The 11,221-nt window shown below is 55.8% G+C and overlaps 4 protein-coding genes across 4 annotated transcripts; 3 read left to right on the forward strand and 1 right to left on the reverse strand.

Moving 5' to 3' along the window:
- Positions 1-303: 303 nt before the first annotated feature.
- On the reverse strand, positions 304-3,120 carry P884DRAFT_277475 (FAD linked oxidase-like protein; the record flags this gene model as incomplete). Its single annotated transcript, XM_069443080.1, has 9 exons — positions 304-578; positions 820-1,025; positions 1,137-1,473; positions 1,542-1,632; positions 1,911-1,972; positions 2,151-2,488; positions 2,522-2,605; position 2,684; positions 2,916-3,120. The coding sequence occupies 9 exons, from the start codon at positions 3,118-3,120 to the stop codon at positions 304-306; spliced, it is 1,599 nt and encodes a 532-aa protein (XP_069297938.1).
- Positions 2,874-3,800, forward strand: P884DRAFT_18753 (uncharacterized protein). The gene has a single exon (XM_069437357.1). It carries the CDS (start codon positions 3,119-3,121, stop codon positions 3,746-3,748), a length of 630 nt encoding a protein of 209 aa, XP_069297939.1. The 5' UTR covers positions 2,874-3,118; the 3' UTR covers positions 3,749-3,800.
- Positions 3,801-4,457: 657 nt separating this feature from the next.
- P884DRAFT_284908 (uncharacterized protein) lies at positions 4,458-6,629 on the forward strand. Its single transcript, XM_069443734.1, has 5 exons — positions 4,458-5,066; positions 5,235-5,342; positions 5,434-5,828; positions 5,966-6,042; positions 6,165-6,629. The coding sequence occupies exons 1-5, from the start codon at positions 4,860-4,862 to the stop codon at positions 6,608-6,610; spliced, it is 1,233 nt and encodes a 410-aa protein (XP_069297940.1). The 5' UTR covers positions 4,458-4,859; the 3' UTR covers positions 6,611-6,629.
- Positions 6,630-8,088: 1,459 nt separating this feature from the next.
- P884DRAFT_223477 (uncharacterized protein) lies at positions 8,089-10,674 on the forward strand (the record flags this gene model as incomplete). The annotated part of the gene is made up of 7 exons (XM_069439562.1): positions 8,089-8,113; positions 8,170-8,197; positions 8,464-8,798; positions 8,885-8,946; positions 9,085-9,175; positions 9,295-9,628; positions 9,797-10,674. The coding sequence occupies 7 exons, from the start codon at positions 8,089-8,091 to the stop codon at positions 10,383-10,385; spliced, it is 1,464 nt and encodes a 487-aa protein (XP_069297941.1). The 3' UTR covers positions 10,386-10,674.
- Between the last annotated feature and the right edge of the window lie 547 nt (positions 10,675-11,221).

An 11,221-nucleotide genomic window follows, 5' to 3' on the forward strand; every position in this document is an offset into this window, starting at 1 on the left:
AGCACACGATACGGTCATGGCAACCTTCATACTCCAGTTGATCATCGAGTCGGGGTTTTCAGGAGACGACTGGATATTTGGGTCTTCCGTAGAAACCAGCCTTCGGAGCGGAGCTGATTCTGTAGGAAAGGAACCACTCGCACACACAAGCACATAATTACACAGTCACAAGCACCATGAATTCCGCCTCCTCTTCCTCTCTCTTGCGCAAATAATTAGTGCTGCCTAACGGGTTCGCGTCCAAAACCACCAACCTGCTCCTCCCCCATTCTCGCTCTTTCTCTTTTTTTTTTAAAAAAAAAATCACACGTCGCGCAGGAGGAAGCCGTCGTTCTGGAGGGTCTGGAAGACGCGGTCCGGGTCGTACTTGGCCGCGACGGCCTTGAGGCGGGCGACGTTGGCGGGCCCGTACGAGGCGAGCGGGTTCTGGTCGCGCGAGGCGTCGTTGAGGTAGAGGTAGTCGACGCCGAGGCCGCGCTGGGCGCTCAGCCGCGCCCACGCCTCGGTCGTCTCGATCGCCACGCTGCGCACCGCCGCGTCGTCGGCCGCCTCGTTCCAGTCCATCAGGGTCGTCCAGCCTGCGGAGAAGAAGAGGAGGAGGAGGAGACCGGGTGAGTGAGTTTGTCGTGTAATTAATTACTTTTTTTTGGAATGTGCGGTGTAAAAGATGAGATGAACGAAAGAAAAATCATCGGCCGATTGAGGGGATTCTGAAGGGAAAAAAAAAGATAACCCGGTGTCACGGCAAATAGGAGAGAGGAGGGGACCAAGGGGAAAAAAAAAAGGGGGGGTGGGGGAGGAAATGGATTAGGTACTCACATTGGAAGTCCTCGAGCGGCATCCCGAGCGGGTTCCCGCCCTTCTTGATACCTTGCTGCACCAGGTTCTTGGAGAAAGTCTGGATCGTAAAGGTCTGGTTCGCCCCCGTGGCCTCCTTCACCTTGGTGGCCCGCTCAAGCCAGATGTTGTACACGTCCGTGTAGAGCTGAGCGTCAATCTTGGAGGAGGCGGCTCGGTAGTCGTGGCTGGGCAGAGGGACCGTGTCAGACGATATGAGTGAATGCAATTGGAAGGGCCCACTGGCTTCTGGAGCATGACATGAGGTACAGAGAGAGAGAGAGATAGAAGTAACGTACCGCGAAGCAGTGTCGGGCTGAGTTCCTGCCGAGATTTGCGAGAACTGCAGGACGGTCATATTGGTCGGCGGCAATATGACACTGAGGGGCGTCAGCTTGTCAAAGGGGCTGAAGGCCTGGGGCCTGTTCGCTGCAGGCTCGGTGTACAGGAGGGCCACGAGGACGATATCGAGCGACACGACGACGCTGACGGTGGCCTTGATGTCGGACGTGGTACTCTTTTGGAAAGCGGCGTACGCCTCGAACACGTCGGGCACCTGCGCCGGAGAGAAGGCGAGGCCCTCGACCCAAACATCGTGTACGGGAATGGTATACAGCTCGAAGGAGGTGACAATGCCTGCAGAATACGGTAAGCTTCCCGTAGGAGAAGGAGAGGGAGAAAGAGGGGGGTGAGAGAGTACGTACCAAAATTGGGACCCCCTCCCTTCAGGGCCCAGAACAAGTCTGAGTTCTTGCAAGCCGATGCCTTCACGATCGAGCCGTCGGCAAGGACCACCTGCAGAAGAGAGAAAAAAGACAGGGACGGACGGACCGAGTCAGCAAACCGATCATCAGCCACGGCCGGTACTTGCAGCAAGCTTATTATGCACGTTGTCGGAGGAGGTGTCACCCTGACGTGGCGATTTGCGACCCGGCCGCTCTCCTCTCTCTCTCTCTCTCTCTCTCTCTCTCTCTCTCTCTCTTTTTTTTTTTTTTTTTTTCTTTTTTTCCCTTTTTTCCCTAGATATTTCTCTCCGCACATAGAGAGGTAGGTGCATGGATGCAGGTACATACCTCGAATGATTTTACGTTATCGGCCGCCAGGCCGAACTGGGGCGAGAAGTGAAAATAGCCGCCTGTACAACGAGCCAAGCACCACAGACGGGAAGGAAAATCAAGAAATCAGCATATGACCCCGGTTAAAACAAAAAAACACAATGCTGCCTTTAAGGTACCCTGGCGGCCTCCTCGAGCGTGTGGTTTGGTTTGGTTTGGTTTCTTTTTTTTTCTTTCCCGTTTGTGTTATTTACTCACCACCAAGAATAAGCCCACCGACGCCGACGGTGGGGTTACGGCCGCCAATGACGGTGACCTTGTGGGGGTCGAGGGCCTCGATGACGGCGCCCCAGCGCTGGCCGGGCCCGACGGTGACGGTCCCGGCGCCGGGGCCGACGGCGATCCCGTCGAGGCGCCGCAGGTCGATGAGGATGCCCGGCGAGGCGACGCTCGAGTGGCCCGGGTTGGGCGAGTGGCCGCCGCTGCGGACCGCGAAGGGGACGCCGAAGAAGCGCGCCGTCCGCAGCGTCGTCGCCACCCCTTGGGCCGAGTCCGGGAGCACCGCGCACGCGGGCGTCTGCCACGTTGTTGCCGACCTGTTGTTTGCTCACGCGCCCTCGCGGTGCCACGAGCGGACAGCGGTTAGTTTGATTCTCGCATTGCTGTTTGTTTCGGTTTTTGTGTACGGAGTATATTTGCTGATATTTTTAGTCCTTTTTATGGCGGTCTCATTCATGTCTCTCACTTCCCCCTGCTTGGTACTTTGCTTCCGTCCTCTTCGGACGGGTTACGCTAGAGTACAGCGAAGAGGGGCCAATATGATTGGGGGGCAACCGAGAGAGAAGTCGTGTTGTCTTGGGAAAAAAAAATGGGGTATGCAGCGTAAAGGGGTTTCAGAAAGAGGAGGGGGAGAGAGGGGATTCGAAAATTACCAGGTCGCATTCACTTCAGTCTCATTGTCTGCGCTAACAACTTTTCCCGACCCGAGAGCAGTCTGAAGAACGCGACAAGCGGCGGAAAGACCTGTAGTCGTAGCGGGAGTGGTCGTCGTGGTCGTGGCCGTGGTAGTGGTGCTGCTGCTGCTCTCCTGACCCGAATGGGCGCGAGCTTCGAGAAACGAGACCAGTTCAGCATCTTTCTGAAGCTCTGCCGTCAGCTCGGCGGCCTGCCGGCCAGGCAGCTGCAGTGAGTCGATAAACTCGGTCAGACTCCTCTCCGGGGTTGCCATGGCTGGGTGTGCTCCGAAGAATAGCAGGACGGCGGCAGCAGAGATCGGCCAAGCCAAGGCGGAAACTGCAACGTTGTGTCTGTCGTGCGCCTGCGTGGGGGCAGAGGGGCAGGAGGCTGCGAGCAGAGCCCCCAGGACCGAGGGGAGCAGCATCCCGTTCCTCGTACTGCTTGAAATACTCGCTCGTACGGTTCGTGTGGAGCGGCGGGCGGGTTCATTGGGCGGGCGACCGAAATCCTCCGAGACAACGCGGCCACTGCAGTTCGGCCAACGGGATATCCAACTCCTCTGCGGTTCAGAGGTTCAGAGAGTCGCACAGCGTGAGTTAATATTAGCGGGTTACGTTGGGAAGTTTGCTCGTGCATCCGTCCCCCTTTTGTTGGTTCCCAGTTTGTTGGTCCCCAGGACTTCCCGCCGCAGGGTACTAATTAGATGGGAAGAAAGCCCAGAACCCTGGAGAAAGAAACGGCCGCTGCTCGCCAGCATTTATAATCGTCTTCAAAGCAATACGCTACTGCCAATAATCTATAGTGTACAAAAAGCTAGCCAGCGCTCCGCAAGTGTAAAAAATGCACGGGAAGCCAAAGTCTGTTGCGAGCTCACCGCAAGAGGTTTAGGGGTTTGGTAATCTCCCTTGAGTTCGGCCATGCCGATGCTCTCGTCTGCCCGTTCTCTAATATACAATACATACAGTACCATATTCCAGCAGAAGGTTCCTGCTTGCAGGCCAAGTAGGGATTAGCTACTGCAGGCCGTTCCCCAAGACGGCAAGTTTGGCACTGGGTCATCCGCACTGTCAGCATTGGCTCAAGAGCCCCGGACAGGCGCTGCGCCAATAGTTGTTGCAGACTTGATAACAGTGCATCGTGGCACCTGCCCTACCATCGATTGGCTGTTTGCCTCCCCTAACCAGGTCCTTTTCGCCCCAGGAGCGCATAGGTAACGCCCGCCTTGGTCGCATCGCAGCAGGACAGGCTGAGACCAGCGCCGCACAATCACACCCTCCAACCCGCAATCCGGGTGTCTCGGCGCGCGATTACGAAGAGCAGTTGACAATTTTACCTACCTGATTGACTTTAGGTATTGGGCTGCATTACTACCTACCCAAGAAGGTACTGCACTGTACATGCACACATGCCTCGCTATCTTAACTCAGTGCCGTACAGTACATACCTACCTGACACAGGTGCCTACTCTGAATGTGTAAGCAGATAATTACCTTCCTTGTGCATACATACGTACGACGTATTTATGTACATCCGTACACACGTTTGTTGCGTGTTACCCACCCTCTGGAAGGTGTTCGGAGATGGGGAAGAATCCGGAGAGCACCGGGCCTCTCGCCTGTCTCATACCCGCACCCTGTTTCACCGTCGCGAAGAGGTATTGCTGCGGCACAGCTTCGCCTCTTCAGAAACCCGCTCCTCGGTTAGCATCCCGTGAGCTGATTTTTCTCTCCGGAGAAAGAGGAGGACGTGGAGGAGGAGAACGGAGGAGGACGGCATCAGAAGAAGCAGTCCAGGCGCACAGCTGAGAGAGCCCCCAAACTTTGGCCTTTATTATTGACGCCCACCCGCCCCGGGGGTGCGCGCCGGCTCGCCAACCCCGGCGTCTCCCTCAAGCCACTTTTTCGCTAGTGGATCTCGGATCGCCCGGGAGCCTCGATAGCGCTATTATTCGACCAAACAGCTTGTTTAGTTGGTTTTGTCGCTTGTCTAGGTTCGTTTTCGACGGCCAACATGGCCAACGCGACGGCGTCCAACGACCCCTTAGCAGGCCTCATCCCCCCGCCGACAGAGGTCAACGATGCGCACAAGGTATACGGCGTCGCCGCCGGCTGCATCGTCATGTGCATCGCAGCCAGCGGCATGGTCCTGTGGCGCCTTTATCTCCGCGTGGCTGCTCGCAAGTTCGGGCTAGACGACCACGCTACAGCCTTTGCGCTGGTACGTATTAATTATTACTCGCGCTGATGCCAACCAGCAGAGACAAGAAAAGATAGGAAAAGAGAAAACGCAAAAAAATAGAAAAAAAGAAGAAAAGGAAAAAGAAATAAAAGTTATAAAAAGCTCAGTTCTGATATCCAAACTCACACGTTTGTGTATTATGTACAGTTGTGCTACCTCACCTGGTCCGGTTTGGCCATCTACATCAACCTCCATGCCGGGGTCGGGAAACCGCTCTGGGAGTTAACGCTGGGTGAGATCCAGCTCTGGTATAAGGTGAGAGAGAGCGAGCGAGCGAGAGAGAGAGAGAGAGAGAGAGAGAGAGAACGAAACCAGACCAAAAAGCTGCTGACACTACGGGGTCCAGGGCATTGTGGCCTGCAACTTCCTCTACCCGGTCATGTCGACCTCGATCCGGGCCTCGCTCTTGATCTTTTACCGGCGCCTCTTTGTCAACCCAGCCACGAGCCTCGTCTACGCCTGGACGATTAACATCCTCCTGGCGCTGCAGTTCGTCTACCTGGTCGTCTTCTGCTCCATCCCCGTGCTCGTCTGCCGCAAGACGTCCGACGCCGCCGACCCCTTCACCAGCGCCATGTACTGCGACGCCTGGGTCTACATCGACGAGACCATCGCCCTCTACTCGGTGAGCCTGGCCTTCGACTTGGCCCTGCTCACCCTGCCCGTCTTTCCCATCGCGTCCCTGCGCATGCCCGCCAAGAAGCGCGCCGGCGTCCTGCTGCTCTTCCTCCTCGGTTTCACGTAAGTCAGCCTGCCAGATTAACAATGTTCTCATGAGCAAAAAGAAAAAGAAAAAGAAAAAGAAAAAAGAAAAAAAAAGAAAAAGGAAAAGGAAAGAAAATGGGAAAACGTGAAACTGATTGTGTATTCCGGGCCAGCGCGAGCGCCGCGGCCGCGTGGAAGTTGGGCATGTACACGTGGGAGCTGAATCGCCTATACGATATCGACCCAAGGTGTAAGTTTTTTTTCTTGTCCATTCTGTACACGCCGAGAAGATATGACCCTTTTCGGCCTTTGTTTGCACTTTGATTCTGGTCTCTGAACTATGTCGTCTAATCAACTCGTTCATTTTTACAGGGTACAACTACCAGATGAGCCGCCTTGTGCCTCCTCAGTTCGACTCGTACGGGGTCACGTTCTGGGTCCCCTCCATGCTGGAGCCGACGCTGGCCATGATATGCGCCTCGCTGCCCGGGCTGCGGCCGGCTCTGGGCCGTATCTACGAGGTGCTCTCGTCGGCGCTGGGCTCGACCTTTGGCCGCAGCCGACAGCACAACGGCGCCAAGATCCAGCTTGGAGACTCGGATCAGCCCATGTACGACTGGGCCACCCACACCATCGGCGGCAGCACACAGAAGCTCCGCGGTGGCAGCAGCAGCGGGACGGCGTCCAGGGACGGCGTGCCGCCCAAGATCTCACACAGCGAGCTGAGCTCGACCCGGGGGGGGGCCGACGACGAGGGGAGCGGCCCATACCACTTGGAGACCGGAGTGAGTACGAGGTATCATGGGACAGCAGTATGACACTCAAGAGATTAAAAAGGGGGGGGGGGGGGGAAATGAAATAATGAAAGAAACGAGACGGATCTGGGAGCGCCGTGTTTGTTCTCCCAACGCGTTGATCGCGTCCATCATGAATCTCTAAATAATTAGATCATGAGATTGAGATGACCCAGGTGATTGTACTAGTTAGTAGCAAGTTTCTTGTGCTAATTAATCACGAGTTATCTCTTGTGACGTCAGCGTTTCCAAACAAACTGGCAAATCTGCCTACTATTAATTAAATCATGTCATTCCCAACCGGGCGTAGAAAATAATCTCATGATCAAGCCCTCTGTTGGTCGGGCACTCTGCGGGCACTAATTATGGTACTGGCATTTGGCATGGCAAGATGTCGGCCGCATGTCACGAGTATGTTTGTACGGATTACTCTATGCACAGTAGTTACATGTCTTGCATTTTTTTTGTTTTCCAATTTTTTGCCCCTCTGTCGCCCGGAGCAGGATTGTCTCACTTTTGTTATTTTTATTAGAACAACCACTGCTACTCTGTAATCCACCCATATCAGAGAAACTAATTAAAACCTGCAAATTAGCCCCTCTCGCTGCTCTCTAAGTGGCCTGCGCGTGATAAGCCAGTCCTGGCGCTTAATTCTGCATCTCTGCGTCACATGCATGGCACGCCACTATTCTAGTGTGTAACACGGTGAAGTGATATTGCCATGAACGATATTGGGCGGCGCAGCACGGGTAAAGCAGCCGTCGGTCCCGGCGTTTACTCCTGTCGATACAACCCGCAACAACTAGGCCCGCCGGATCCTTCCCTGTATCTAAAACCCACCCGCACGGCGCCACACCTTGCTGCATGTCTGGATGGCGAACCATCGACCGGAAATCGCGTCAATACACAAACTAGGCATCCACGACGATTCCGCACAGCCCACGATCTGGAACCTAGGCTGTAGTAGCACACACACCGCGCCACGTTGCTGCCTCGACCAGGAGTTTCCCCTCTCCTCCCCCCTGCCCGTCACCTCTCCCCTCCTCCATCCTTCTTCGGGAGCCCAACACTGCCCTACGCAGGCACGCCGACTCCGTACCAGAGTTATGTTTGGTGCCGGCGGCACACGGCCACTGGGAGGTCTTAGGGTCTCCGAGTCAGCTTCGTGGGACCCCTTTCTGGAGCGCTCGTTGGCGTTGCCCGTGTGCTGAGCAGCGAGCACATATATAGGGTGAACGGAGTTGGGGACTGAAGAGCGGATGAGTCTCCCATGGCGAAAAGAAGGTAGTTGGACTCTGAGAGAGCTCAAAAGGTATTTACACAATTAACCTCAGCTTATTACTTAATATCCTCCCTCATTCGACCTAAAGCAGCCACACAGAAACTCCCCACACCAGACCTCGTGCGGCCCGCAGCCATGACATCGGTGGCGTCCTTGCTTTGGGTATGCGCCATTCTCACGGCCATCCCGTTTGTCGCAGCCAGCACACCATCTCCGGCAGATGAGGTGGCCCTGGTCGCTGCCACGTGCGAGGGACTACAACGCGTCTTGGGGGAAGTTATTACACTTCCCACTGATGCAGGCTATCAAGAGCTCTCCACTGAGAATTGGTAAGCCGAACCATCCAATCTTCTTTTTTTCTACTTGAGACCCCGCAACGAGGAATCTCACCGAGGATATGGGAACCTATCGGGTACGAGTGCGGGGGTTGCCCGCGGACTCGGGACAGAGTTTAGTTTCTAGAGAAAGAGGCGGCAGATTAGGATAATTGATATAAAAAGGGGGTGAACACACACACACACACACACACACACCAAAAAAAATCAAAAAAATCAACCCAGGTCCCAAAGGAGATTCTCACGCAGATAAAGTTCAGGTCTCAAACCTCGTGGCAGAAGCCGTCCTGCGTCGCGTCTCCCCGCTCGGCGTCTGAGGTCCAGAGCATCGTCGCGATCCTCCGCCGCAAAAATGTCCCCTTCGCGGTGCGCTCGGGGGGGCATTCTCCCGCCCCCTTCGACGCCAACATCAATACGGGCGTGCTGATCTCCCTGGGCAAGCTCAACCATATCTCGTACGACGAGGAGCGGCAGACGGCCGGCATCGGTCCGGGCGCCCGCTGGGGTGAGGTGTACGCCGCCCTCGATCCGTTCAACGTCACCGTCGTCGGCGGAAGAGTCGGTGATGTTGGCGTCGGCGGTCTCGTCCTCGGAGGTTTGTCCCCTCCGTCTATTCAGGCCCGGAGACAACTCACCACGGGACTGACACCATCCTTCTGCTCTGTTTTTTCACTTCTCCAGGTGGACTCTCTTACCTGTCCAATCTCTACGGTCTGGCGTGTGATAATGTGCTGGAGTACAAGGTAAATATCGGACCACCTACCTCCCTATTATTTACCTCCCTTGCCGGTGACTGTTCCGGGATGCACGCTGCCCCCTGGGGCGCGTTAGTTAGCATATTAGTGCTACGGAGTGCTCACAGCAAGCGCAATGATTATTAGGTCGTCTTGGCCAACGGCACTTTGGTCACGGCAAGCTCCACGTCGCATCCCGACTTGTTCTGGGCGCTAAAAGGAGGAGCAAACAACTTTGGTACGTCGTTCCTCCGACGGAGAACCCCCCCCCCTCCCCCCCCCAAAAAAAAACCGACTTTCGCATGCCTGTGTGTTCTGTGCGCTCACACCCTGCTCTTATCTGGCCTACCTACCTAGGCATCGTCACCGAATTCACCGTTGCCACTTACCCAATCAAGGAGGCCTGGGGCGGCCTTCGCACATATTCCATCGAGCAGATGCCGCAGGTGCTGGATGCGCTGCATCAGTACCAGACCGCCGAGGACAAGGACCCGTACGCCAACCTGTTTATCAGCATCCCCATCACCAACGCAACCGACTACGGCATCCTCGTCACCTTTGTCTACCTCAAGCCAGTCGTGGAACCGCCCGCATACGCCGCGTTTTACAACCTCACGCCAACCGCCGACGCGACCGCGCTCACCACGCTCAACGATCTCATGACCAACTTCCTCCAGCCCGAGTTTCCCAGGTGCGTCTTCATCTCCTTCTCCCCATCTCACATCTCCCTCCCCTTTCCCCTTCCCGCTCCGCCGGCTCAATGTGCGGCAGCACCAGGGTTGCCTTAATTACCTAATTAGCGCCGACGACAAGGGCTAACGCAGATGCAATTCCCTCCCCACCCCCTCGGGCCGCCCAGATACAACTGGTATACCACATCCTTCCGGCCCACGCCTTCCACCTACTCGGGCATCAGCAACCTGCTGCTGACGGCACCCGAGGTCGGCAAGATCCAGGCCCTGACGGGCGGCACGCTGGTGGCCAGCTTCCAGCCCATCGACGCGAGCGTCGGCGCGCTCTCCTCCCCTTCCTCGTCGTCCACCGCCACCACCCCTAAGCAGCCGTCATCATCATCATCATCATCACCACCATCATCGTACGCGGGCAGGCAAGCGCAGGGGGATTGGGCAGGGAACGCGCTGGGGCTGCGGGCGGTGCCGCAGACGTGGCTGGCGCTGCAGCTGCTGTGGTGGGAGGCGGGCGACGACGGGGCGGCGGACGCGGCGGCGCGGTCGCTGCACGGCCGCGTCGCCCGCCTCTCGCGCGCCGAGGGGTCCTTCCTCGACTACGTCTTCATGAACGACGCCTCCTGGCGCCAGCCCGTCATCGCCGGCTACGGCCCCGCCTGCCTCCGCCGCCTCCGCCAGGTCGCCCGCCGCTACGACCCGGACCGCGTCTTCGCCCGCCTGCTGAGGGGCGGCCAGAAGGTTCCCTGGGAGGAGGAGTGACTGACTGATGGAAGGAAGATGGGAAGGAAAGAGACGGGGGGGTTTTGTTAGAGGGCCCCCCGGGGAGGAAAAGGGGGGGGAGGAAATAAAGGCAAGAAGAAAAAGAGCTGGAAAGTTGCGGGGAGAAAAGAGAAAAGAGGGTAATTAATGGTTTGTATTCTTGATAATTGTATTGTTTAATTACATCCATGTTTTGTTATGAGTGGGCGTGCGTGCTCTGTCGACCCAAAGTTTGTACTTTCCAATGTAATTATCGAGAGAACCCGAGGTGAATTATCGTGCCCACGGCTCAATCATGACTGCTTAGAATACCTACATGCCGTCACATCAAGTAAAAGGTATTACCTTACCTTGGCTAGCTACTGCCGCTCGACTTGATGTCAGATGTTCCAGGGAGTAAAATATGCTAAGGTATCTAAGGTAGGCAGAGATTCCTTTACTGCTTGGATCATCTAGGGTTGATAATTACTCCATAGGTACCTGCGAGATCTTTAACCCCTCATTCCCGCTTTCTTTTGACCCTCCCAACACACCTCTCGTATTCGTGTCCTGTTAGACATGGTTCTGGGGTTTCACACCAGCTTCGCTAGCTGCTGTCCAGCCGTCTTGTGTAAAGTACTTGTCTAAGAGAATAACCACCTTATATCAACAGCAAATAACAAGTAATTAATCGAAGCTGTGTCAATGTAGACGCTATCAACATGGCCAAGTTGCTTCAAGTCCTTCTTCTCTCAAGGTCCTATTTCTCTTAATTATCGTTCCTCTCATCGCTCCTCTAGTGATGGCCGAAGGCAACTTCTTTATTCTATTATTCTCTCCTACTGCGCGCTCTCGAC

The sequence above is a fragment of the Thermothelomyces heterothallicus genome (assembly GCF_042370625.1).
Source record: "Thermothelomyces heterothallicus CBS 202.75 unplaced genomic scaffold P884_scaffold_10, whole genome shotgun sequence".
Taxonomy (NCBI): domain Eukaryota; kingdom Fungi; phylum Ascomycota; class Sordariomycetes; order Sordariales; family Chaetomiaceae; genus Thermothelomyces; species Thermothelomyces heterothallicus.